The following is a 27939-nucleotide window of genomic DNA, read 5'->3' on the forward strand; positions in this document are numbered from 1 at the left end:
CACGCTGCGGGCACACTAATTTATTCTCCCTCTATGGGTGTCGTGGACACCCATGGAGGGAGAATATGTCGTGATTGTGGCGGTCGGGATTCCGACCGGTGGGATCTTGACCGCCTCCCATCCCAACAACCTTTCAACAATTCCTTAACATTCTTGAAAAAAAAGACTCTGCTAAAAATTATAATAATCAATATAAACCTTAAGCACATTATCCAGTGCCTTGCTGAAGTATTCACCCCACTTTGCATTTTACCTATTTTGTTACATTACAACCTGTAATTTAATATTTTTCTTTTTTAAATCTGAATTTTATGCGATGGATCTGCACAAAATAGCCTATGTTGGTGAAGTGAAATGAGAAAAAAAATATAATTTTTTTTTTTTTTTTAAATAAAAATCTGAAAATTGGCATGTGCATATGTATTCACCACCTTTGCTATGAAGCCCCTCAAAAGTTCTGGTGCAACCAATTACCTTCAGAAGTCACAAAATTAGTGAAATGAAGTCCACCTGTGTGCAATCTAAAGGGCCCTACACGCTGGCAGATAACAGAACGATATGATTGTTCTCGTACATTAATGAACTTGTTCATATCGTTCAGTGTGTAGGCACCAACGATGGACGATGCACGGACCCGCGCTCGTTCATCGTTGGTGCAGGGTCGCTTATGCATGCAGGCCAATATGGACAATCTCGTCCATATTAGCATGCAGTGCAAGGCACTGTATTTCTGTAACATCCCATCTGGTGGACACAGCTATACTTCTGGGTGTTGAGTGGTGTCCAGGGATAGGCACTTCTGCAAACCAAAACTTAATTGCACACTGCCCTCTATGTTCAGAAACCTGTTCCCAAAATCTTTTGGGTATCTATAGTATGCAACTTCCTCTGGGGAAGACTGAATCCTCCCTGTCATACTCAACTAGTATAAGCAAGCCTAATCCTGGGACTGAAAGACCTCACAGTTTACCAAGGCAGAGGCAAGGATAGACCTGAACAAGTGGAGACAGACTTCAGGGTGGCTTCAATTTCCTATCAGTGCTATTCCCAAAGAGAGCAATTGGGATAGAAACAGTAGCCTTTTATTAAGTGATGTGAGACCCTAGCCTGCTTCTTTTAATAAGTCTAGAGATCTGAGGTCCAAAGTGGAACCCTCCAGGAACTTAAGTAGCCACCTCTGAGGCCTAAGACCCTTGTTCTGGAACCAGATTGTTCTACGAGGCCTGGAAAAGGAAATTGCTGCTCTGCACCCTACTCGAAACCAGCTGCTTAGAAAGCTCGGGCACCACCTAGGTGAGAGCTCCTGTCCAGAAAGTAGCAGCCCAGTTACCCACAGGTGAGAAAGACCACTTGCCCTCCACCTTGCACGTTACACAATTGGCACAAGGGTCTGAGCTAGTATATAGAAACTTTAACATCTAGAGCAGGCAAAAATCGTACCCCCCAGGCATCCTAAAAGTTTGAGCACAAAGTGACTAGCCGGAACAGCAGAGCTGCTGTCACTACAAACAATGGTTTACACTGTCTGGGTGAATCCTAAATATATCCCTTGCGCTACCTGATCTACTTTTGTGCTTTACATTCTGCTGGGACACTTACTTTTGACTAAAATAGCAACATACATTCATGCATTAAAAAGAAAAGGCTTTTCAAAAAATATACACCCCCCCCCCCAACCAAACAACTAAAAATCAATATATACACACTACAAATGTCCAAATGAAATAGAAAGTTCCCCAAATCTAGCAAACCCACTGGACAATCCAGAGTATCCAGCAAAGGAAAACTATTCTGACTGGCTAGGAGTGAAGGAGTGTCCAGGGGACTCCCGTTTTAATAATTTTGAGTCGGTCACATGTAGCTTACAATTTATGGTTTTTCAGATTTGCATTTTCTCTCCATTGTGACTAGGACAGCTCACGAGAAATGTTCTGTTATAATAGGATTTTAATTACCTACCGATAAATCTTTTTCTCGTAGTCCGTAGAGGATACTGGGGTCCATTTAGTACAATGTATAGATGGGTCCACTAGGAGCCTTGGGCACTTTAAGAAATCAAGAGTGTGCGCTGGCTCCTCCCTCTATGTCCCTCCTACCAGACTCAGTCTAGAAACTGTGCCCGAGGAGATGGACATACCTTGAGAGAAGGATTTAAAGGACAGTGGTGAGATTCGAACCAGCACACACAAACAAGAGGAAAGCCATGCTAACCAAACTTGACGAGGAAGAGCAACAGCTGAATCAACAACAATACTTAACCAAGTGGGTGGTATTCATGTGACCGCCGGTCAGCTGACTGACAGTCACATGACCTCCTCCACCAGCCCGACGGGTCACTGTCCCGATGGTCGGCATGCCGACCAACAGGGACTATTTCCACTCGTGGGTGTCCACGACACCCATAGAGTGGGAATAGAACCCATGGCGACTGCAGGACGCCACCGAGCCCGCAGCGTGGCGAGCGCAGCGAGCCCACAAGGGGCTTGCTGCACTCGCCCCTCCCCGCCGGGATCCCGGCGTCGGTATGCTGCCGGGATCCCGGCGTCGGTAAGCTGACCGGCGGTCAGGAGACCGCCGGTCAGCCGTACTACACCCAACCAAGTAACAGTGCAAGAACACACAGGTGCCCAGTATCCTCTACAGACTACGAGAAAAGGATTTACCGGAAGGTAATTAAAATCCTATTGCCTCTTACGTCCTAGAGGATACTGGGGTCCACTTAGTACCATGGGGATGTACCAAAGCTCCCAAACCGGGTTGGAGAGTGCTGAGGTTCCTACAGAACTGATTGGCCAAACTTAAGGTCCTCAGAGGCCAAAGTATCGAACTTGCAGAACTTAGCAAACGTGTTCGAACCAGAAAAAGTAGCCGCTCGGCAGAGCTGTAAAGCCGAGACACCTCGGGCAGCCGCCCAGGAAGAACCCAGCGACCTAGTAGAGTGGGCCTGTACAGATGTAGGAACCGGCAAACCTGACGTAGAGTAAGTATGCTGGATAGTAAGCCTAATCCAGCGAGCAATAGACTGCTTTGAAGCAGGACACCCAATTTTATTGGGATCATAGAGCACAAACAGCGAGTCCATTTTTCTGTGACGCGCTGTCTGCTTCACATATATTTTTAAAGCCCTCACAACATCCAGGGACTTTGACCACCGGGACCACAATAGGTTGGTTGATGTGAAACGCAGACACCACCTTTGGAAGAAATTGCTGACGAGTTCTGAGTTCAGCTCTATCTTCATGAAAAATCAAATAGGGGTACTTTTGAGACAACGCCCGCAATTCCGACACATGCCTGGCAGAAGCCAAGTCCAACAGTGTGGCGGTCTTCCACGTAAGTAACTTCATGTCAACCTCCTGTAAAGACTCAAACCATTCAGATTGTAGAAACTGCAACACCACGTTGAGATCCCAAGGTACCGTGGGAGGCACAAAGGTTGGATGTGCAGAACACCTTTTAAGAACGTCTGAACCTCAGGGAGGGAAGCCAACAGTTTCAGGAAGAAAATGGAGAGGGCCGAAATCTGGACTTTTATGGAGCCCAGGCATAGGCCCACATCCACACCAGACTGCAGAAAAAGCAGAAAACATCCCAGTTGAAACTCCACCACAGGAAATTTCCTGTTTTCACACCAAGAGACGTATTTTCTTGCAAATACGGTGGTAATGTTTAGACATTACCCCTTTTCTTGCTTGGATCAAGGTAGGAATTACCCTGTCCGGAATGCCATTCCAGGCTAGAATTTGACGCTCAACCTCCATGCCGTCAAACGTAGCCGCGGTAAGTCTTGATAGACGAAAGGTCCCTGTTGCAGAAGATCCTCTCGAAGAGGTAGAGGCATTTCCAGTAGATCAGTGTACCAAGCACTTCTTGGCCAATCTGGAGCAATGAGAATTGCTTGAACCTTTTCCCTTTCTATTCTTTTGAGAATTCTTGGGATCAATGTAAGTGGTGGAAACACATACACCATCTGATAGACCCATGGAGTCAACAGAGCGTCCACCGCCACTGCCTGGGACACCATCTGATAGACCCATGGAGTCACCAGAACATCCACCGCCACTGCCTGTGGTTCTCTCGACCTGGAACATACTGCCTGAGCTTCTTGTTAAGACGAGAGGCCATCGTGTCGATCTGTGGAATTCCCCACCGACGTGTAAAGCACCCGAACACCTCCGGGTGAAGGCCCCACTCTCCGGGGTGAAGGTTGTGTCTGCTGAGGAAGCCTGCTTCCCAGTTGTCTACTTCTGGAACGAAGATTGCGGACAACGCTACAGCGTGTCTTTCTGCCCAGAGCAGAATCCTTGTTACATCTGACATTGCAACTCTGCTCTTCATTCCGCCTTGTCGGATTATGTACGTTACCGCCATCACAATGTCCGACTGAACCTGGATGGCCTGATCTTGAAGAAGATGCGATGCCTGTAGAAGGGCGTTGTATATGGCCCTCAGTTCCAGAATGTTGATTGAAAGAATGGTTTCCTGACTTGACCATTTTCCTTGGAAGTGTTCCCCTTGGGTGACTGCTCCCCAACCTCTGAGCCTTGCGTCTGTGGTTAGCAGAATCCAATTTTGAATCCTGACCTTCGGCCCTCTGTCAGGTGAGAAGTCTAAAGCCACCACAGAAGAGAAATCCTGGCTCTTAGCGACAGACATATGCTCTGGTGCATGTGGAGATGCAATCTGTACCATTTGTCCAACAGATCCAGCTGGAAGGGCCTTGCGTGAAACCTTCCGTACTGCAGCGCCTCGTAAGAGGCTACCATCCTTCCCAGAAGGCAAATGCATAGATGCACCGATATCCGGGTTGGTTTTAGAACATCCCGCACCATCGACTGGATTACCAATGCCTTTTCCAATGGAAGGAATACCTTCTGTGCCTCCGTATCCAGTATCATCCCCAGGAACGGAAGCCTCCGTGTTGATTCCAGGTGAGATTATAGTAGGTTCAGAATCCACCCGTGATCCCGGAGTAATTGAGTTGAGAGGGCAATGCTGTCCAACAACTGCTCCCTGGATGGTGCTTTATCAGCAGATTGTCTAGGTACGGAATTATGTTCACTCCCTGTTTGCGGATGAGAAACATCATCTCAGCCATTACCTTGGTGAACACCCTCGGTGCCAGGGAGAGGCCAAATGGCAGGGCCTGGAACTGGTAGTGACAGTCCTGTAATGCAAACCTTAGCTAAGACTGATGAGGCGGCCAGATTGGGATATGAAGGTACGCATTCTTGATATCCAGAGACACCAAGACTCCATCTTGAATTTGAACACCCATAAATACAGGTTCAGTGACTTGAGGTTTAAAATGGGTCTTACCGAACCGTCCGGTTTCAGTACCACAAACAGGTTGAAATAATAACCTCTGTTCTGTAGCGGAGGTGGAACTGGAACAATGACCTGAGTCTGTACCAGTTTTTGAATTGCATCCTTCAAAATTATACTTGCCTCCTGAGAAGCTGGTAAGCCTGATTTGATGAAATCTGTGAGGCGGGAGTTCCTGAAACTCCAATCTGTCCCCTGTGCGATGAGCTCTTTGACCCAGGAAACCTGCCATGATGTCGCCCATATGACTGAAATCTCTTAATTGGGCTCCCACCTGCCTGCCTTCCAGGTAGCGCGGTCCACCATCATGCTGAAGGCTTTGAGGAAACAGAACCTGAGTTCTGTTCCTGTGAACCCGCAGTTGCTTGTTTTCTGGGTTTACCTCTATTGCCTTTGAAGGTTGTAGAAGAACCTTTGGTTTTATTTTTACATTTTGCTCTCCGAAAGGACTGCAGAGATGGAGCAGAGTAGGTCTTCCTAGCTGGGGGGACTGCGGAAGGAAGGTATGTAGACTCATCCGCCGTAGCCTTTGCTATCCACGTATCCAGTTCATCTCCAAACAGGGCCTCACCTGTGAATGGTAGGCTTTCCATACCTTTTCTGGAATCCGCATCCGCAGTCCACTGATGTAGCCATAGGCCCCTGCATGCTGACACTGCCATGGCCGTGGTGCGTGCATGGAGCAAGCCTTTTTTTTTTATGGCCTCCACCATAAAATTTGCACTCTCCTGTATATGCTGTAGGAGTAAATCTACCTCCCCTCTGGGTAAGGAATCTAAACCCCTCAATTAGGTTACCTGACCATTTTGCAATGGCCCTAGTGATCCATGCACAAACTATGGTGGGTTTTTGGGCCAGCCCCGCAGCGGTGTACAGAGATTTGAGAGTTGTCCCAATCTTGCGGTCAGCCGTGTCCTTTAAGGAGGCTGCCCCCGGGACAGGTAAGATTAGCTTACGTGACAACCTAGATAATGATGCATCAACAATCTGTGGGTTTTCCCATTTTTTTTCTATCATTCTTAGGAAAAGGGAAGAATGCCAGTAACCTTTTAGGAATCTGAAATTTCTTGTCAGGATTAATCCAAGTTTCTTCAAATAGGAAATTTAATTCCTTAGATGCAGGGAATGTAGCTGAGGATTTCCCTTTTACATTAAAATAAGATTCCTCATCTTCCTCTGTCACTTTGTCAGGAATGTGCAGGATGTCGCTAATAGCTTCTATCAGGGCCTGCATTCCTTGTGACAGAGCTGCATCCCCATTCCCCTCCCGAGTCCACCTCACCCTCCTCAGCGTCTGATACATCATCATCAGTGTCAGCCTGCAGGATTTGGGCCAGTGTACGCTTTTGTGGACAAATGGTAGGGGTCTGAAACGCTGGTATGGGAACTGAATCTCTATTCATCAGGTCATTCACAGCATTGCGTCTCTTTCTCATTGTGGGACAATTTATGTGAAATATTTGAGATCATCCCTTTTAATGAATCCAACCATACTGGTTCGGACCCACTATCCTGAGAATGTGTACTATCCTGAGTACACTGTAGTGATCCCCCTGGGGAAGAAAAACACTCTGCCATGCATGAGACACACTCCGTTGACATTGTAAAATGTGAAAGAACACACCCACACAGGAGAAAGGTTAAAAGCACAGTTAACCCACACAGAGCCCTCTAGGGAGACACAGAGTATGATGGAGCCAGCCACACCACGCTCTTAAAGCTAATGCCAAGCTTAGCTGGGTCACAAGCTAAGTACCCTGAATGGGGGCATAGTATTCTAATATTGCTCCCCCCCCCCTTGCTATGACCCCTGGTACTGCTGAGGTAATCTTGAGCCCTTGTGGAGGAGCTGCGCTTCCCTGCAGTCTGTCTGTGTAAGCTGCAGAAGGAAAATGACGCTGGTGAGCTGCTGGAACTGATCATAGTGAAGCCCCCCCTTTTTAATGGCACGGGGTCTTTCCGGGTTTTTTTAAACTGGCTGAGGTGATTTTGGTGCTTAACAGTGGGTCAGAGCCCCGGTAAGCGCTGTGCCAGTGTGGGTAGTTGTTTAAAAATGGCTCAGTTCGCCCCTCATAGCAGTGCAGCAATGCTGATCTGAGCCTGGAGACGCAGCCTGCACTCAGAGCTACGCTCCTACCCTTGTGCCGCCATAATAGCCGGCGACCCGCTAACCGGGCCGCCGGCATAGTACTCACCACTCTTCTAACTTCTGGCTCTGTTAGGGGTAGCGTCGTGCTGCGGGGATGTACACTTGCCGTGGTGGGGCATGCGAATGGTTCCCTCAGGAGCTCAGTGTCCTGTCAGCGGGGAACGGGGCCATTAACCCTATAGGAGGTTGGGCCGTTAAACCCCCCCCCACCCCCCACCCTAAGTCCCACGAAGCAGACGGACTGGTGCCAACCAGCCCTGCCTGAAAATAACAAACAGAAAATAAATGCAGAAAACTCTTCAGGCGCTTCCCTAAGCGTGACTAGCTCCTCCGGGCACATTTTCTAAACTGAGTCTGGTAGGAGGGGCATAGAGATAGAGAGCCAGCGCACACTATTGATTTCTTAAAGAGCCCAAGAGCCCATGGTACTAAATGGACCCCAGTATCCTCAAGGACGTAAGAGAAATTTAATAACGTCGTTAACTAGGGTTTTGGGGACTCTCCTAATCAATTAAGGTTTGATGTCTTTAAGACTACAGTAGGTCCCATATTTACTACAGCCAGGGCACCCCAGGTTCATGGTCTACCCTTATGGTGCCATCTAGCACTGGAACAAGTTGAGTACTGAGGTAATTATTGCAGGTGTTTTCTGCAAACAGCATTTAATCAATGAAAGGGTGAAGTTAAAATTGAGGTCTTCACAAGGGGTGGTCTTCAGTATGCCAACTGTCGGGATCCCGGTGCACAGTATACTGGCGCCGGAATCCCGACAGCCGGCATACAGACACTTATTCTCCCTCGTGGGGGTCCACGACCCTGCTACCGTGCCTGCAGCGTGGTGAGCGCAGCGAGCCCGCAAGGGGCTCATTTGCGCTCGCCACTCTGTCGGTATGCCGGCAGTTGGGCTCCCAGCATACCATACTACACCCCTTCAGAAGAAAGTACTTATCCTTTCTCACTTCAAGCAAGGAGGTTGGCTTTAGAAATCAATCATTTATCAGGGCATGACAACAGTCCTTACCTGAAGTATGTACACAGGGACTGGAAAGTGATGTGTGCAGACTGAGGTTGCTTCTCTTCTGTGATTCTCTTCTATATATAAATAAATAAATAAAACTAAACAGTGACATTTCCATTTTAGCACAAGTCACATAGCATGTGCTTCTTAAGAGTGCTGTGTACTGAGCGTTATTGATTCTTTGGACTTTTAAAGCATATCCCTACCATTAAAGAGAACAGACAATCACGTCTAGCCAGGCGATCAGGGAAAAAAATAGCAGCTCCATTCAGTAACGTGTTAACAATGTCTTGTTTGAGTGCACTGGAAGGCAAAGTGGAGACATCCATGTTGTCCATAGCTGAAATGACAATACCAGGAGATTAAAATAAATTGCCCAAATAATAGTAGCCAATTATTTTTCTTCTTTCTCAAACTTTATTACACCTTAAAAGATTTTAATGGGTGTCCACCATCATCTATTATTAATAAATTTGCAAAAATCGAAAGAAAAAATTGTCACGTTGTCATTATGGGGTATTGGGTGTAGAATTTTGGAGGAAAAAAATGAATTTATTCCATTTTGGAATAAGGCTGTAACATAATAAAATGTGGAAAAAGTGAAGCGCTGTGAATATTTTCCGGATGCACGGTATATATTATCTATATATAAAAAATAAAAACTTTTTCTTTACACAATTAGAAGTTTCTCTTTTCGAATCTATGTTTTGGAGGCAGTATCTGTCTGATCTGGATGATGCGAGCAACGGTGCTTAATTACCAGAACATAAAGAAATCTTTCAAGGCTTTATTAAATCTGTGTTAAGGTGAGTTTCCACTACTTTGTTTTTTGTATGTGCAAATAGGACTGGTTACCCTAGGGGTTTACCTGCTGCAGAACGGTATCAGAAAAACGCAGGGTACACACTTGTATAGTTTTGTACTATCAGTATACAGTAAGTTAGCTAATTTCGGTTATTCTGAGGAAGGGACTCTTTCAACCTTCATCACCCTTTAATAACTTCTCTAGTTCTGGCACAAGTAGAAATTTAACCCAAAATTACAGATTAGATATGGACATTTTAGATGTTATTATTTGACAGCCAGAATAAAATCAACAGACTCAAGGTCTGCATTCTCCATGCAGGAAGATGCATCCAAGATATAAAAAGACTTTGCATGTCATTATCTTATAACCATCCTCGAGCTGTTCTACTCAAACTTGCTTTGCTAATGAAGCAGCAAAAGTCAGCCTATGCCAGTGGTTTCCAAACTGTATGAATAGGTACCTTGGGGTGCTGTGAAGCTCTTGCAGGGGTGCCCTGGGTTAGTGGTCCAGGACCAAATCAAATTATTTATGGTCAAAGCGATTGCAGCCTATAGCACTGGTTTTGCCTATCATAAAATATGTGGACAATCAGAAGCACAACTGTACACCATCACATAACTGAACCCAAGGTTGACAGGTAAGCACAATTTACTAAATTCAATATTTTTTATTCCAAATTTATCAATAAAGAACTTTTATCCTAGGGTGCCGTGAAAAAAGGAGAGTTATGGTAGACTTAGCACTGTTAACTCTCTATCTGCGAGGTACATTGAGGCCTCCTCTATAAACCCGCCTCCAAGCACTGAGCGCTCAGTTTCGTTAACCAGTTTAATGCAGGAGCAGGTAAGAGAGATGGTAGATGTTAGTCACATAGAACCACATTCTCACGACAGGAGAAGGGACCAGCGGCTAATGCCATACAAAGCCATAGTAGATAGGTGCATCAGGGTGGGCGACCTGTGGAACCCAATGTACCTCGCAGAAAGAGAGTTAACCATGGTAAGTCTACCATAACGCTCCTTTTCTGCAGCAGATTACATTGGTTTCCACAAGGAAACATCGGGGATGTCCTAAAGCAGTTCCTCAAGGGAGGGGACGTGCCTTAGTGGGTATGAGAATCCGGCATCCAAAGGAAGCATCCTGGGAGGCAAAAGTATCAAAGGCATAGAACCTAATAAACGTGTTCACAGAGAACCGCGTAGCCGACTTGCACAATTGTTCTGCCGACGTGCCAAGGAGGGCCGCCCAAGAAGGTCCAACAGACCGAGTAGAATGGGCATTAATAGCAGCAGGAGCAGAGAGACCAATCTGCGCATAAGCTTGTGCAATCACCATTCTAATCCATCTTGTCAAGGCTTGCTTATTCGCAGGCCAGCCATGTTTGTGAAAACCAAACAAAACAAAAAGGGAATCTGACCTCCTGATAGAGGCAGTCCTCTCCACATATCTACGGAGAGCCCGTATCACCAAAGGCCGCTCTTTGGAGGACAAATCAGAAGAGATAAAGGCCGGAACCACAATCTCTTGGTTAAGGTGAAAAGATGACACCACCTTAGGTAGATAACCTGGGCGAGTTCTAAGAACTGCCCGGTCACGATTAAATATTAGAAAGGGTGGACGACAGACACCTAAGTCCAACACCCTTCTTGCAAAGCAATAGCAAATAAAAACAAGACTTTGGCTATGAGCCACTTAAGGTCCACCATCTCAAGAGGTTCAAATGTAGACTCTTGCAGGGCATTCAGGACAACAGACAGATCCCACAGAGCCACTGGAAGGACATAGGGAGCTGAATCCGTAAGACACCCTGAGGGAATGTATGAACGTCAGGTATAGACGCAATTTTCCTCTGAAACCATACAGACAAGGAACATATGTGAACTTTGAGGGAGGCCAAACGAAGGCCTAAGTCCAGGCATCTTTGCAGAAAAGACAGAATTCTGGAAGTTCTGAATCTGTATGCATCATAATTCTTATCGGCACACCAGGTGAAGTAAGAATTCCAGACCCTGTAATAAAGCTGAGCAGATGCCGGTTTGCGGGCTTTTAACAGTTTGGATGACAGCCTCAGAGAATCCTTTGGCTATCAGGGGTGATGCCTCAAGAGCCACGCCGTCAAAGCCAGTCTGGCCAGGTCCGGATAAAGACAAGGGCCCTGTATGAGGAGGTCTGGGCGATAAAGAAGTAGAAGAGGACACTCTGTCGATAGACCCTGTAGGTCTGGGACACGCTGGAGCGACAAGTAGTAGAAATCCTCCTTCTTGTTTGAACTTCCGCAGGACCCTGGGCAGGAGTGACACTGGAGGAAACATGTAGGGTAGCCGAAAGTTCCATGGAATTGATAGTGCATCCACGAAGCTGCTTGAGGATCCCTGGTCCTTGATCCGAAGGTCAGAACCTTTTGATTGTGTTGAGACGCCATCAGGTCTACGTCTGGTAGGCCCCACTTGTCCACTAGGAGTTGAAAGACTTTTGGATGAAGACCCCACTCTCCGGCGTGCACGTCCTGGTGACTGAGGAAGTCCACTTCCCAGTTTATGACACCCGGAATGAACACTGCCGACATTGCTGGAAGATGGCGTTCCGCCCAACAAAGGATTTTTGACACTTCCATCAAAGCCATGCAGCTTTGAGTGCCCCTTGATGGTTTATGTATGCCACCGCAGTGGCATTGTCTGATCGTACTTGAACCGTCCTGTTCTGTACCAGAGGCAAGGCGAGAGTCAATGCATTGAACCTCACCCGCAACTCCAGAATGTTTATTGGGAGGAATGACTCCTCCTTGGTCCAGCGACCCTGAAAAGAGTGTTGCTCCAACATCGCACCCCATCCCCTCAGACTGGCGACCGTTGTCAGCACGGATGGCCCCTGCTCAATTGCTGGTCCTGTAGCCACCAGGTCAGCGACACACAAACCTCCGGAGTAAAAGTGATCATGTGAGATCTGATCAGATGAGGAAAGCCGTCCCACTTGGAAATGATTAACCTCTGCAGAGGGCGAGAATGAAATTGAGCGCACTCTACCATGTGGAATGCCGACACCATCAGGCCAAGTACTTGCATCGCCGAGAGTATCGACACTGGGGCGACAAAGGAAGCATCTTATCCTGTCTTGTAGTCTCAGGACATTTTATGGAGACAGAAACAGTCGTTGACTGTGTGTGTCCAAGAGTGCCCCCAGGTGCATTATGCTCTGAGCTGGGACCAGCAAGGATTTCTTCCAATTGATGAGCCACCCGTGGGCTTGTAGGAAGCTTATCGTCAGTTGCATATGACTGAGAAGGACATAGTGAGAGTTTGCCAGAATCAGCAAGTCATCCAGATACGGCAGGAACCTGACTCCCTGGCGACGGATATGGGCAGTCATTAAGGCCATGACCTTGGTGAAGATCCGAGGAGCCGTAGCCAGTCTAAATGGCAGAGCCTGGAATCCGACAGTGGAGGTTGCCAACAGCAAACCGCAGATATTGATGCGACATGGCAATAGGTATATGCAGGTACGCATCCTGTATATCCAGGGATACCATACAGTCTTCATGTTCCATAGCCAGTATAATGGAGCACAGTGTTTCCATACGGAACTTGGACACTCTCACAAAACTGTTCAGTGATTTGAGGTTGAGTGTAGGCCGGAAAGACCCATTGGGTTTCGAAACTAGAAACAGGGTCGAGTAGTAACCTCTACCTCTCTGAGCCAGAGGAATCGGCACTACCACTCCTGTATTCAGGAGAGAACTCACAACCTTTTGCAAAGCTTGCACCTTTAATGGATCCGAAGGTATAACTGTGGTGCAAAACTGGCGAGGGGGACGTCTCTTGAAGCAGACTGCGTACCCGTGAGAGAACTTCTCGCACCCATGCATCTGAAGTGCTCATTAACCAGACCTGGGTGAACAGCAGAAGTCGGCCTCCCACCATGGGGTCCCACCAGGGGGAGGCCCGCGCCGTCATGTGGCAGGCTTGTCTTGTTTAGAAGAGATATCTGGGAGGATCTCTCAGGGGATATTTCTGTGGAGTGAATAAAGATATATATGAGACAGTATTGACTCTCTGGGACTATTAGCCGGGAGAGTGCTAACTACCAATATCTGCTGTAACAGCCATTATCTAAACAGAATCACACCTATAATGGATTAAATATTGGTGATTTCTGAATAGATATAAGAATCTTATCAGTGATATATATAAAACACATGCAGGACACGCTTTTTAAGTTTCTTTATTCACTATTTCCTATCTTATAGGCTTCACATACATGTCAGTTTGTTTGATTTTAACTCTTATGTTTCACTGTAGTCTGGGTCAATTATATATTTTAATGTATACTTAATAAAGGTTACATTTTATGATTAATTATTCCTTCCTAGTGCGTCAAAAATACAGTTTCTTCTTACTTTCCTTCCCAATCCTATCGCATATTTACTGTAATTGACAGCACCCCCTTCTCTTACTGAGCATTATTCATAGATAAGCTAAAAGGGGTTCCATAAAGTGATTGTATGGTGATGACTCACATACACTCACACTATTAGGAAAAAAATATATAGTGAGTGTGCAGATACCCAACCCTTGTGCTTGTTTAGAAACAGGCTGACTGGCCGCCCAGGACTGCTTTGCCTTGGGCTTAGTGGTTTTGGGAGCACAAGATATGCCTGACCTTTTGCTTTCCCTTAAGGCCAAAAGGAACTAAAAGTGGTACCTTTAGCCTTCTGTGCAGAAGGATTAGCATTTGGGAGAAAGTCAGTCTCAGCAGCCGCCAATTCAGACACAATTTTATTTAGGTCTTCCCCAAACAAAATGTCCCCCTTAAAGGGGAGTACCTCCAAGGTCTTTTTGGAATCTAGGTCCACATTCCATGACATCAACCACAGAATACGGCGAGCCAGGACAGACGTAGTCGACGCCTTGGCAGCCAACACACCCGCCTCAGGGGACGCCTCCTGAATGAAATAGGTGGCAGTGGTAATGTGAGACAGGTTATCATTTGTCAGTCAGATATATCCTCAGGCAGCTCTTCCTCTAATGCCTCAACCCATGCTTCAATTCCTTTTGCAGCCCAAGAGGCCGCAATAGTGGGTCTATGTACAGCACCTGTAAGGGAGTAAATAGATTTCAGGCATCCCTCCACATGCTTATCTGTCGGTTCCTTCATTGAAGTGACAGCAGTGACAGGCAGAGTGACCGACACCACTTGGCAGGTGACATGAGAATCCACCGGCGGTGAATTTTCCCACTTGTTACATAACTCTGCAGGGAGAGGATAGCGAGCCAAGGCCCATTTAGACAGAGAGAATTTCTTTCCTGGTCAGAATGGGGTAATAGATTTTTAACCAACTTCTACCTTTTAAACATATCAGTTTTCTTAGCCACAGTAGTGGAATCCTCATCATCAGTGATTTGTAGGATTTGCTTAATAGCAACCACAAGGGCAGGGACATCAATTAGCAATGGAGAATCCTAGTCAGAAACACCTGATTCAGTGTCTGACAGGACAGTATGCTCCCCCTCCTCTTCAGATGAAGTGCCTTGAGTACCGTGGTTGGGAATGCCTGCTCTAGAGGTTGGAGTGATATTAGCACGATGGTGGCTATCGAACGCTCCTTATAAATATCCTTAATTGATTGTCTGGGTTCATCAAAATAGTTATTTTTTTGTCATTATTTACCAAAGATCAGAGACACACCCCTGATGAAGTCTTGATATTAGACAAAAAGCGTTGGGTTATTACTCTGTTTTCTGATGTTATCTCCGAATATTCAATAAGGAAGATTAAAGATACAAGCAGAAGTTTACCTGCACTCTTCCACAAAACATAGGAGATTTGCATCTTGTTGACTATGTAATATGATGGACATTACGTATGCTTCTGTATCTTTTTTACAAAATTATTAAATGAACAGTTCATTCTTATATTCTAACGCTAGATCAAATCATACCGTGAAACTTTCTGAGGTTCTTTTTAATTTCTGGGGTTGACATAATCCTTGGGTGCCCAATTCCTCTATTTCTCAATAAATAAATATTATATATATATATATATATATATATATATATATATACACACACACACACACACACACATACACATATACACACACACACACACATGCATATATATATATATATATATATATACATATACACTGCTCAAAAAAATAAAGGGAACACTAAACTAACACATTCTAGATCTGAATGAATGAAAAATTCTTATTAAATACTTTGTTCTTTACATAGTTGAATGTGTTGACAACAAAATCACACAAAAATTATCAATGGAAATCAAATTTATTAACACCATGGAGGTCTGGATTTGGAGTCACCCTCAAAGTTAAAGTGGAAAAACACACTACAGGCTGATCCAACTTTGATGTAATGTCCTTAAAACAAGTCAAAATGAGGCTCAGTAGTGTGTGTGGCCTCCACGTGCCTGTATGACCTCCCTACAACGCCTGGGCATGCTCCTGATGAGGTGGCAGATGGTCTCCTGAGGGATCTCCTCCCAGACCTGGACTTAAGCATCCGCCAACTCCTGGACAGTCTGTGGTGCAATGTGGCGTTGGTGGATGGAGCGACACATGATGTCCCAGATGTGCTCAATTGGATTCAGGTCTGGGGAACGGACGGGCCAGTCCATAGCATCAATGCCTTCGTCTTGCAGGAACTGCTGACACACTCCAGCCACATGAGGTCTAGCATTGTCTTGCATTAGGAGGAACCCAGGGCCAACCGCACCAGCATATGGTCTCACAAGGGGTCTGAGGATCTCATCTCGGTACCTAATGGCAGTCAGGCTACCTCTGGCGAGCACATGGAGGGCTGTGCGGCCCCCCAAAGAAATGCCACCCTACACCATTACTGACCCACTGCCAAACCGGTCATGCTGGAGGATGTTGCAGGCAGCAGAACGTTCTCCTTGGCGTCTCCAGACTCTGTCAAGTCTGTCACATGTGCTCAGTGAGAACCTGCTTTCATCTGTGAAGAGCACAGGGTGCCAGTGGCGAATCTGCCAATCTTGGTGTTCTCTGGCAAATGCCAAACGTCCTGCACGGTGTTGGGCTGTAAGCACAGCCCCCACCTGTGGACGTTGGGCCCTCATACCACCCTCATGGAGTCTGTTTCTGATCGTTTGAGTAGACACATGCACATTTGTGGCTTGCTGGAGGTCATTTTGCAGGGCTCTGGCAGTGCTCCTCCTGTTCCTCCTTGCACAAAGGCGGAGGTAGCGGTCCTGCTGCTGGGTTGTTGCCCTCCTACGGCCTCCTCCCCGTCTCCTGATGTACTGGCCTTTCTCCTGGTAGCGCCTCCATGCTCTGGACACTACGCTGACAGACACAGCAAACCTTCTTGCCACAGCTCGCATTGATGTGCCATCCTGGATGAGCTGCACTACCTGAGCCACTTGTGTGGGTTGTAGACTCCGTCTCATGCTACCACTAGAGTGAAAGCACCGCCAGCTTTCAAAAGTGACCAAAACATCAGCCAGAAAGCATAGGAGCTGAGAAGTGGTCTGTGGTCACCAACTGCAGAACAACTCCTTTATTGGGGGTGTCTTGCTAATTGCCTATAATTTCCACCTGTTGTCTATTCCATTTGCACAACAGCATGTGAAATTGATTGTCAATCAGTGTTGCTTCCTAAGTGGACAGTTTAATTTCACAGAAGTGTGAGTTACTTGGAGTTACATTGTGTTGTTTAAGTGTTCCCTTTATTTTTTTGAGCAATATATATATATATATATATTTTTTTTTTTTATTATTATTTTTTTTAAACACCCCGATTCACCTAGTAACTTAGGGTGCAGAATATAGTGATAGATATATCTGGGAAACACTGAAAGTGAAACCACACGGCAGATACAGGCACACGCAGTCGCAGGCAATGCAGATAATTATCATGACAATAAAACTGCACTGGACTAGTATATGTATAGATCTATATAACACAGCACGGTCCTAGACCGGCGGTATATATCAGAATACTCGTACAATATATCCTGTAACAGGTAAACTTTTCTTAACTAACGCTGTCTGTATAAAGACATGTTGAATACTCAAGTGTTTGTAAAGTTACAGCGCTGTATACAGGCGGCTTTACAAGTGAGACCTTGCCCTGCAGTCCCAGAGACCAGCCGCAACTATGCTTATAAGATGGCGCCCACCATCTCAGCCAAGGAGTGAGGGAGAGTGTGAGGGGTTACAGTCATTAGGTCAACACAACTTAGGTCGACCACTGAAGGTCGACAATGCCATTATGTCGACATGCATTAGGTCGACAGGTCAACAGGAGTTTTTCACTTTTTTTCCCCTTCATTTTGGGGATTTTTTTTTTCATACTTAACGATCCACGTGGACTACGATTGGAACAGTAATCTGCAACCTTGCCCGAAGCATGGCGAGCGAAGCGGGAGGACACGGTGCACTAATTTGGGTTCCCCGTCACTTGACGGAGAAAACTACACCAAAAATAGTCAAAAACCTCATGTCGACCTTTAGACCTGTTGACCTAGTGCATGTCGACCTAATAGCAATGTCGACCTTCAGTGGTCGACCTAATGAGTGTCGACCTAAGTTGGGTCGACCCAACGACCCATACAGAGTGTGAAGCAGCTCCAGGGCGGGAAAATCTGCAGAGGTCGCCCTGGGCCGAGGAGAGACTACAGGTCAAGCGCCAGCTCCCCTATGCTGGCCTTCCACCCCAGGTACTAGCGAGTCTTATTAAATGGGGCATTAGTACACTCGACCTGTGCTCTATTGCCCCCTTGGTCTAGTGGGGTCCCTGCTCGGTGACAGTGTCCACGCCACGACCCATCTCCCTAGGTCGCGAACGGAATGCGATTTAATGGCGAGGACCATCTTACCTCCTCCCAGTAGCAGCCACGCAAACCAGGAGAGCCGGATAGTTTCCGCCGCAAGTAACTGGGAACAGGCCGTGGGAGTATGCAACGTCGCTTGGGAGGTTATGGAGCAGCAGCGCTGAAGTGTCACCATGGTATACAGCACTGACAGCCCATTTTTTAAGAAATTTTGTTGTAAAAAGCCTTTTCAGTGCTGCCCAGTGCAGCCCACCTGTTAAGTGACCTGCTGCTGCCGACACCAACTGAAACTGAGCTCACAGTGCCTGGAGGCGGGGTTATAGAGGAGGCCCCAACGTATTCTGGGACAGCCTAAAGCTTTAGCCTGTTGGTGCCTCTGGGTCAAGATCCACTCTACACCCGATGTTTCCCTGTGGAAACCAATCTAACCTGCTGCAGAAAAAAAATGCTGATAATCTAAATAGCCGTGATGCAATAAAGTTTGTGAACTACTGGCCTAAGCCATGACCTGATGGGGGAGGAAACAGTGTTCCACTGGGCAAAGAGCAACACTAGAGAAGCTGCAGCTGCAAAGGATGTTTACAAATTCAAATTAATTGGGGCTCCAGTTCACCCATTACTCTGATATCAACACTTTAAAAAGCTAGTATAAGGGGAATGACAAGTTTTTTTTTTGTTTTTTTGTTTTTTAAGAGAGTCAGGTTGACCGTAATCTTTTAAATCCTATCCCCAATGATATGAAGGCAACCTAATGGCAGAGTCAATAACAGGCATAGGCTACAGAATTTTCTTCTGACCCAACCTTATCCTCTTCCCTAGCCTTACCCTCCTCTTAATTTGAGAAATGGGTAAATAACCAACTCACTCAACCCATTCCAATAAAGAGGAGAATGCACCCAACAGACATTTCAGGTATACTAATTTCAACAATATTCTACACCCCCTTCACAAATCTCTGCATTCTCAAGGAGAAGGAGATTAATCATGGGGATGAGGAGGAGGAAGAATGGTCTCTTTTACCAACGACCTGCCTCGAAGGAGTAACAAATTATTCACCTTAAGTGTCTGTCCCCTTATTGCAGATGGAGAAACCAGTAATTGGGAAACAAGAGAAAGTATGTTGTTCAAAAAACACAGATTTACTATACCAAAATATGAAATATTAGTGACATGGAAGTGAGACTCATACCATCACACAGGTGAGTATATAGCTCTTGAGCATACTGTGCTTGGCTCAGGACATGAGTGGAATTTCCAGTTAACACACTCGAGCAGCTCTGGAGTAACTGAAGCAGAATAGATTTGGCGTAGTCAGACTCCTCTCTGGGTCTGCAGACAAAATACATGCATATATATATAGATTGAGAGCAAATCATTATCCAAACAACTCTTCATACATCCAAGACATTTTACCAGCAATAAGTGACTCAGCAACTCACAGGACAGATGGATACACACACAATGTAAGGTTCTAGACAAAATGTCGACAATGAAGATCTAGGCAATGATAAGGGTGACACCAAAAGGTCCACATGGAGATGAGGTCAACACTTTCATTAGTTCAACAGTTAGAGTGTAGACACAGTCAAATTGCCGACAAACAAAAAGTAGAAACACAAGTCCTATACTGTTTACAAATTATTATATTTTAGACACAAAACATTTATTTTTCTTGGCCAAAAGACAAAAACAGTGACTTTTATTGTTATCAAATGTGTGTAAACAGAATGCCACGGACATGTATTAAGTTAATAAGTAAGTTCTGATGTCAAAAGGTGCCAGTAAGAACCATGTACACTTATTGTACCTGGATGTCTACATTGTATATGTCGACATTTTCAACATGTTAAAATGTCAACATTCAAAATACAGGAAACTGTGCATACAGTAGTTCAACCTGTAGTCAAAACAAAAGGCATGAACAGAATGTCAGCATTCCAACAAAAGATCTGCCTATACTTTGACAGTCGACATTTTGACCATATCAAAATGTTGACAATCAAAATGTCGACATTTAAAATATAAGCAGGCTTCTATTTTCAGTATCGACATTTTTATCACATAAAATGTTGACATTTAAAGTATAGATAACTGCACATAGTGTAACCTGCAGTCAAAACGCAGGATTACATGCTTTGCTTATCATTTATTTATCGCAACTATGAAGGGAAATGGTGCTACTGTGATGGGATTACTGCAAAAGTGCGGTTAGGTTTGTACACAGTTCTCTAGCAGGGGTGATAATGGGTTTGCAGTTAGTCAGTGCCCAGGTCTCTAGCAGACGGGTAGGGATGGCCCAGGTAGGGGTGGTGGGGATGTTTAACGATTTACATTACGTGACATTTAGGGAAATATTTACTGTATGGCTGCAATGAGAGGATAAGTGTCTGCTCATGCGCAATGCACTTCCCTCAGTCACCATTATTTCTTATTTTATCTCTGTCGACATTTTGACTGTCGATATTTGATCCTATCTATAGATTATCGACATGCCCATGACAACATTCTGTGTACATACTGATTTATTAACATTTGTGTCTACATCACAGGGTCTGAAACTCGGTCCTCATTACCCCACAAAGTGCATGTTTTGCAGGTCTCCTCACAGAATCACAAGCGAAATAATTAGCTTCACCTGTGGACCTTTTAAGAAGTGTCAGAGAGTAATTAATACACCTGTGCCCCTGCTGGGTTACCTGGAAAACACAGGTTCTTTGGGGTCCTGAGGACTGAGTTTGAGAACCTATGGTCTACATAATGTACCTGTCGACACTATGTCTATATTATTAATGTCTAAATAATATACCACGCCCCACAATAAATATCAATGGAGCAGCACAGAGGAAGCAGCTAAAGTCACTTATTGAAAAACAATGAGCATATAGAAGTTTATACAACAATTTTCTTTATGGCATTAACATACTTATCCTGCAACTTCTTATAAAATTTCCATAGGAGCTCCAAATCCAGACCTGACAAATCAAGGAGTGACCTGTGTCTTGATCGATTATCCTTTTCCTGCAGCAAAGATAAACCAAATAAAAACATTATTCTTCCTTGAACACGCATTGAACATTGGGGGTAATTCCAAGTTGATTGCAGCAGGAAATTTTTTAGCAGTTGGGCAAAACCATGTGCAGTGCAGGTTGGGCAGATATAACATGTGCAGAGAGAGTTAGATTTGGGTGGGGTGAATTCAAACTGAACTCTAAATTGCAGTGTAAAAATAAAGGAGCCAGTATTTACCCTGCACAGAAACAAAAATAACCCACCCAAGTCTAACTCTCTCTACAAATGTTATATCTGCCCCCCCTGCAGTGGCACATGGTTTTGCCCAATTGCTAAAAAACTTGCTGCTGCGATCAACTCAGAATTACCACTATTATTCCTTGATTACACAACTTTACAGCTAATTACATTAAGCATAAGAATAGAGTAAAAATAAAAAAATAAAAATTATACAGGTTGAGTATCCCTTATCCAAAATGCTTGGGACCAGAAGTATTTTGGATATTGGATTTTTCCGTATTTTGGAATAATTGCATACCATAATGAGATATCATGGTGATGGGACCCAAGTCTAAGCACAGAATACATTTGTTTCATATCCACCTTATACACACAGCCTGAAGGTCATTTTAGCCAATATTTTTAATAATTTTGTGCATTAAACAAAGTGTGTGTACATTCACACAATTAATATAGGTTTCATATACACCTTATACACAGGCTGAAGGTCATTTAATACAATATTTTTAATAACTTTGTGTATTAAACAAAGTTTGTGTACATTGAGCCATCAGAAAACGAAGGTTTCACTATCTCACTCAAAAAATTCCGTATTTAGGAATATTTTTTATTTCGGAATATTTGGATATGGGATACTCGACCTGTATATATATTTCCATCATAGGTACACTTCAACTGTGAGAGACAGAATCTGAAAAAAAAACTAGGAAATCACATTGTATGATTTTTAAACAATTTATTTGTATATTCTTGCGGAAAATAAATATTTGGACAATCAAAAAGTTTAACTCAATACTTTGTAATATAACCTCGGATGGCAATTACAGAGGTCAAACGTTTCCTGTAGTTCTTGACCTGATTTGCACACACTGTAGCAGGTATTTTGGCCCACTCTTCCATGCAGATCTTTTCTAGATCTGTCATGTTTTGGGGCTGTTGCCGGGGAACACGGACTTTCAACTCCCTCCAAAGATTTTCTATTGGGTTGAGGTCTGGAGACTGGCTAGGCCTCTCCAGGACCTTGAAATGCTTCTTACGGAGCCACTCCTTAGTTGCCGGGGCGGTGTTTTTGGGGTCATTGTCATGCTGGAAGACCAAGCCACGTTCCATCTTCAATGCTCTCCTTAATACGGATCAGTCGTCCTGTCCCCTTTGCAGAAAAGCAGCCCAAAGCATGATGTTTCCACCTCCATGCTTCACAGTGGGTATGGTGTTCTTGGGATGCCATTCATCATTCTTCTCCCTCCAAACACGGCGAGTGGAGTTTATACCAAAAAGTTTGATTTTGCTCTCATCTGACCACATTACATTCTCCCAATCCTCCTCTGGATCATCCAGATGGTCACTGGCAAACTTTAAACGGGCCTGGACATGTGCTGGCTTAAGCAGGGGGACCTTTCGGGCGCTGCAGAATTTCAATCTATGACGACGTAGTGCGTTACTAATGGTAACCTTTGTGACTGTGGTCCCAGCTCTCTTGAGGTCATTGACCAGGTCCCCCCGTGTAGTTCTGGGCTGTTTCCTCGCCGTTCTCAAGATCATTGATACCCCACGAGGTGAGATCTTGCATGGAGCCCCAGGTCGAGGGAGACTGTCAGTAATCTTGTATTTCTTCCATTTTTTTATAATTGGCCAACAGTTGATCTCGTCTCACCAAGCTGCTTGCCTATTGTCGAGTAGTTCATCCCAGCCTTGTGCAGCTCTACAATTTTGTCCCTGGTGTCCTTAGACAGCTCTCTGGTCTTGGCCATGGTGGAGAGGTAGCAGTCTGACTGTTTGAGGGCGTGGACAGGTGTCTTTTATACAGATAACCAGTTCAAACAGGTGCCATTAATACAGGTAACGAGTGGAGAATAGAAGAGCTTATTAAAGAAGAAGTAATAGGTCTGTGAGAGCCAGAAATCTTGCTGCTTGGTAGGTGTCTAAATATTTATTTTCCACAAGAATATACAAGTAAATTGTTTAAAAATCATATAATGTGATTTCCTGGTTTTTGTTCAGATTCTGTCCCTCACATCTGAAGTGTACCTATGATGGAAATTACAGACCTGTCATCTTTTTAAGTGGGTCAACTTGCACAATCGGTGGCTGTCCAAAAACATTTTTGCCCCAATGTGTATGTGTGAATATATATTATATATATATATATATATATAGTAATAAATCCACTGATTAGAAGAAATGAGACCATCTTCTCTGCGCCACATACTAGATAAATTCTCTGATATAAATCCTATATGCAACCATTTATAGTTATTTATATAGTGCCCACATATTGCACAATCCTTTACAGAGAATATTTAGGCAGTCATCCCCTTCTCGAACTGAGGTTTTAATTGACATGACGCGTACACCAGTGAGGCAGTGCCTCTCCTGACATACTCCAGTATACTACAGAGTTTGGACTAGAAAAATATATGAAAAATACAGAAAGATATTATAAATGTCTCCTTTCTATTAGTCTAACTTTTTTAGATGGTTAAAACCCTGGTGTATACTGGATTATAACAAGTGAGGCTCAATTATCTAACTTGTCCGGGGATGTAGTTATGTGACCGGCGATCTCCTGTCACAATACCTCCACCTACATCCCGCCCCCTTAGAATCACAACAGTCGGCATGCCGTTTACATCACCGCATGTCACTGGTGTACACACTGACATATATATTAAGGTTATTTTTTTTAGTCATACACCAATTAACCTAGCATTATGTTTTTGGATTGTGAGAGGAAACCCAAGTGCATATGGGAAAAAAAAAATACAAATTCCTCACAGGGCCTTGGTGGGAAAGGAACCCAAGATCGTGGTCTGTGAGGCAGCATGCTAACTACTATGATACCATGCTGCCATAACCATTCAATGCCTGTTGAGTGTGTAAGTATCCCAGCATCAAGAGTTTTGGCCATGGTTTTATTTTAATTCATATTGCTTGCACAAAGTTTGTGTCATACGAAGTCTAATTAAGCTGAAAACAGAAAAGATTTCCGTTTTAGTGAACTATCTGTATTTGGTCTGACCACCCAGATCACTGGATACATGTATCTTGTACCTAATCCACCTGCACTCTTATACTGAGCTCCTGTGTATTACGCCTAACACTCATACTATGAACCTGTATCACAAGATTAATTTGTATTGTACACAAACTTGCTACTGTACTGAACTTCTCACATCATTTGATACTATTCATTTCCATGCACTGGGATCCTCACATCATATGTTATGAGGTCCTAATCGCTGTTCTTGTCTGCTGGCCTCAGACTTCCCGGCACAGAGCTCTGTTATCCTGGTGATGCTGCTTTTCCTATATAAGTTTTAATATTCTGTCTCCTATATGTTTAAGGTGGCTTCTATATTATACAAAACATAGTTTTTTACCACAATTGATTGCGAGAAAAGGATTTAAATCATGTAAAAAATAAAAATAAATTCTAGACCAACTTTATTTCCTGCAGCAAGATCATATTTCTCATGACTTTGTGGTTATGGTAATATTCTCTTCAGAAATTCAGACTTAGAAATTGAATTTGATAATTGATCTAATTGAAAGCATTTCTACTTGCTCCATTGCAACTAGTGCTCCTTAAAAAAATGGAAACGGAAAAGTATTGAGACAGGTTACTAATTTAACTCCTTAGGGCTTTTTTTTCTTGCGCAGACTTTCAAAGCAGAGTCAGAGCCCGGCCAGCAGTCTCCTTGCTGCTGAAGAGCTCAGGACTGAATAAGTCCACAAGACCTTATTAGAAGCCACTCTGGTGCAACGGAAAGTCTCTAGTTACAAAATTACAGCCTACTAAGGACAATTTTCTTAAAACTGAGCACAACGTTCGACATGGTCACGGCTCCAGTGGAAGCACTACAGGCGGATCTCTCACACATTACTAGCTCTCTCACTATGCTGGAAGAGAGCAAAGAGGAGACAGATGAGGCGCTTGTCAGTCGACGGAGTATGGTTAAAAGTCAGGCAACCGACATTTTGTTTATCCATTCTTGCCTTGACGACTTAGATTACAGGGGCTGTGGGATTCCGAAATATAATCCTCATACTGGTATTGTAAATGCCCTCACCGCTATCTTTAACAAGATTCTGGAAAAGGATCTAGGTCGAAAATAGTCTTTGATAGAGCCCACAAGATCACTGCGCCACCATAGAGCGCAACCTCACTCTCCTCTTGACATAATATGTAAAAATGGCCTCATCAAGGGTGTACACCATCTTTCCCATGACCTTCATGCAAGCAAACAAGGACTCGATCATTGTCTGTAGCAAGAGGATTTTGTCCTTGACCTTTTTATTTGTCTCCATGACTTATGAAGACTAGTACATATCTCCATTAAGCCACAGACAAATTGGTTAGGTAATCGAACAGAAAACGCAGACTGTAATACATTATGTTATGTTAAAATACACAGTAATTGTGAAATAAGAACAAGTCTGAATTTTAATAGTAGCGATTCCTTCAAAGTTTCTCTTTACATTAAAGTTACAAAAATGGTTGTTCAATTATGGCAGGAAAGAACTAAAGTAGTTTAAAACTACAACCACCGTCTATCAGTTCCCTACTGTAATTAAACCAATAGGAGTATAAATCTATACATCCATCTATTCGGCTGCCACAGTTCAAACAATGATAATAAACCGTGATTGCAAGCAAACAATGGAGCGGTTGTATGAAAGCAGGTGAGATATTTTCTTTCGATTTTGACTATATAGTCAAAATCGCAAGAAAAGTTAGTGCAGATCACAAGGTGAAAGTCACCTTGCGATCCCGATTCGATCCCGATGCGCGGTCCCGCCAGGTCGGCATGGCAAGAAAAGATAGACTGTGCAGGCAAGTCAATCCTTGCTAGATCAGTGTACTACAGTATCTAGTTCATCTCACATGTCAATGACATCTCACATAAGCCAAAATCGTAAGCACACATAATAGTCCATATCTCAAGAAAAGTTAGTCAAAATCTGTGATATCTAGGCTCCAGGGAGTTCAAGGGAAATCGCAAGTGAAAATCAGGCATAGCAAGGATCTCACCTTGTGTACACACCTTAAAAGAACAGTATGTAGAAAAAGTTTCATATATACTGTTCAACAATTCATGGCGACAACCACGTACTATATATAGGGCAAAGATTACAAAAACTTTATGGTAAGCTGTCCATGTGTGTTACAATAAATTATCTACTCCAATTGATTTAGTGGGTGTTTGTCCAAATTGCACAGTTGAAAAGCAGACCATATATACTGTATGAAACACCGATGGCAGGATGTGGTACCTTTCTGGCCAAGTCTATTTTCATCATTTTGTATTGAGTCTATTTGGCACCATGATTACTTGTCAATGTCTTATTCTACCCAAATAAATGGAACCTATAGGAATTTCTTTTAGTAACTTACAATTTATTTTGCATCCATTAGCTAGGGTAGGGTATTCAGAAAAAGCACAACATGCCAAATGTGTGTACTATTAAGTGTAGTATCATGGGGAATTTTAAGGCATGTGGACATTTTATTTTATTTTTTTTACTTTGCTTTTTTTTTTTAACTTATTTTCCAGGGTTTTCTTTCTTTCTTTTTTCTTTTAAAGCAACAGAAATTTAATTTGTATTGGTATGATTTGTAACAATAGCGGTCACAATAAGGACCACGTGATCTGTTTCTAGTAATGCACTGCATGTGAGAGTTGCTTTCCATGACATCAGCCCCAGTAAGAAAAAATTGCAAATATGGTGTAGTACTGGCAGATTGTTATAGGCCCTACACACTGGCCGACATCAGTCAAAGATATGAACGAGATCCCATTCATATCTTTGAGTGTGGAGGCTCTAGCGATGAACGATGCGCGACCCTGCGCTCGTTCATCGCTGGTCCCCCGTCGGCTGTACATGCAGGCCAATATGGACGATCTCGTCCATATTGCACTTCAATGCAGCCGGGTGACGGGGGGAGTGAAGAAACTTCACTCCCCCAGTCACTGCCCCTCCGCCGCCAGGTCGCCCGTATCCGCCGTCGGGCAGCTCGGTGGCGGATCGGCCAATGTGTAGGGCCCTTAAGTTTTTAAGTGTTATTTTTAGTTAAAGGCGGGGAATGAATGCTTATATTCAAACATGCAACTCTGATAATCAAGATGGAAAACCCAGTTAATTAAATGTTGATTGGGTTAATTAGGATTCTGATCAGAATACAAAGGAGTTCGGGTGGGTCATTATGCATAGTGCACATGCACAGTAAACACAATGCTCGCCAGCAATATTATCATAAGGAAACACTGTTTTGTTAGAACTACACAGTTAAAGACATACATGGGAATTCAACTGTCCGCAGTAAACAGTTTTCACTTGAAAAAATAAGATTTTACTTACCGATAAATCTATTTCTCGGAGTCCGTAGTGGATGCTGGGGTTCCTGAAAGGACCATGGGGAATAGCGGCTCCGCAGGAGACAGGGCACAAAAAGTAAAGCTTTTTCCGATCAGGTGGTGTGCACTGGCTCCTCCCCCTATGACCCTCCTCCAGACTCCAGTTAGGTACTGTGCCCGGACGAGCGTACACAATAAGGGAGGATTTTGAATCCCGGGTAAG

General features: G+C 44.1%; 1 protein-coding gene across 3 annotated transcripts in view; it reads right to left on the reverse strand.

Annotated features, from left to right (window-relative positions):
- The window catches only part of ZZEF1 (zinc finger ZZ-type and EF-hand domain containing 1), a 404243-nt gene that overhangs the window by 245331 nt on the left and 130973 nt on the right, over positions 1-27939 (reverse strand). For all 3 annotated transcript variants that reach the window (XM_063953702.1, XM_063953701.1, XM_063953700.1), the window contains exons 14-17: positions 21035-21129; positions 19301-19440; positions 8699-8832; positions 8496-8566 (exon numbers count right to left, since the gene is read on the reverse strand). In XM_063953702.1, the coding sequence (XP_063809772.1) occupies positions 8496-8566; positions 8699-8832; positions 19301-19440; positions 21035-21129 (440 nt within the window). The remainder of the gene's footprint in view (positions 1-8495; positions 8567-8698; positions 8833-19300; positions 19441-21034; positions 21130-27939) is intronic.

This window comes from Pseudophryne corroboree, chromosome 2 (genome assembly GCF_028390025.1).
Source record: "Pseudophryne corroboree isolate aPseCor3 chromosome 2, aPseCor3.hap2, whole genome shotgun sequence".
NCBI classification, from domain to species: domain Eukaryota; kingdom Metazoa; phylum Chordata; class Amphibia; order Anura; family Myobatrachidae; genus Pseudophryne; species Pseudophryne corroboree.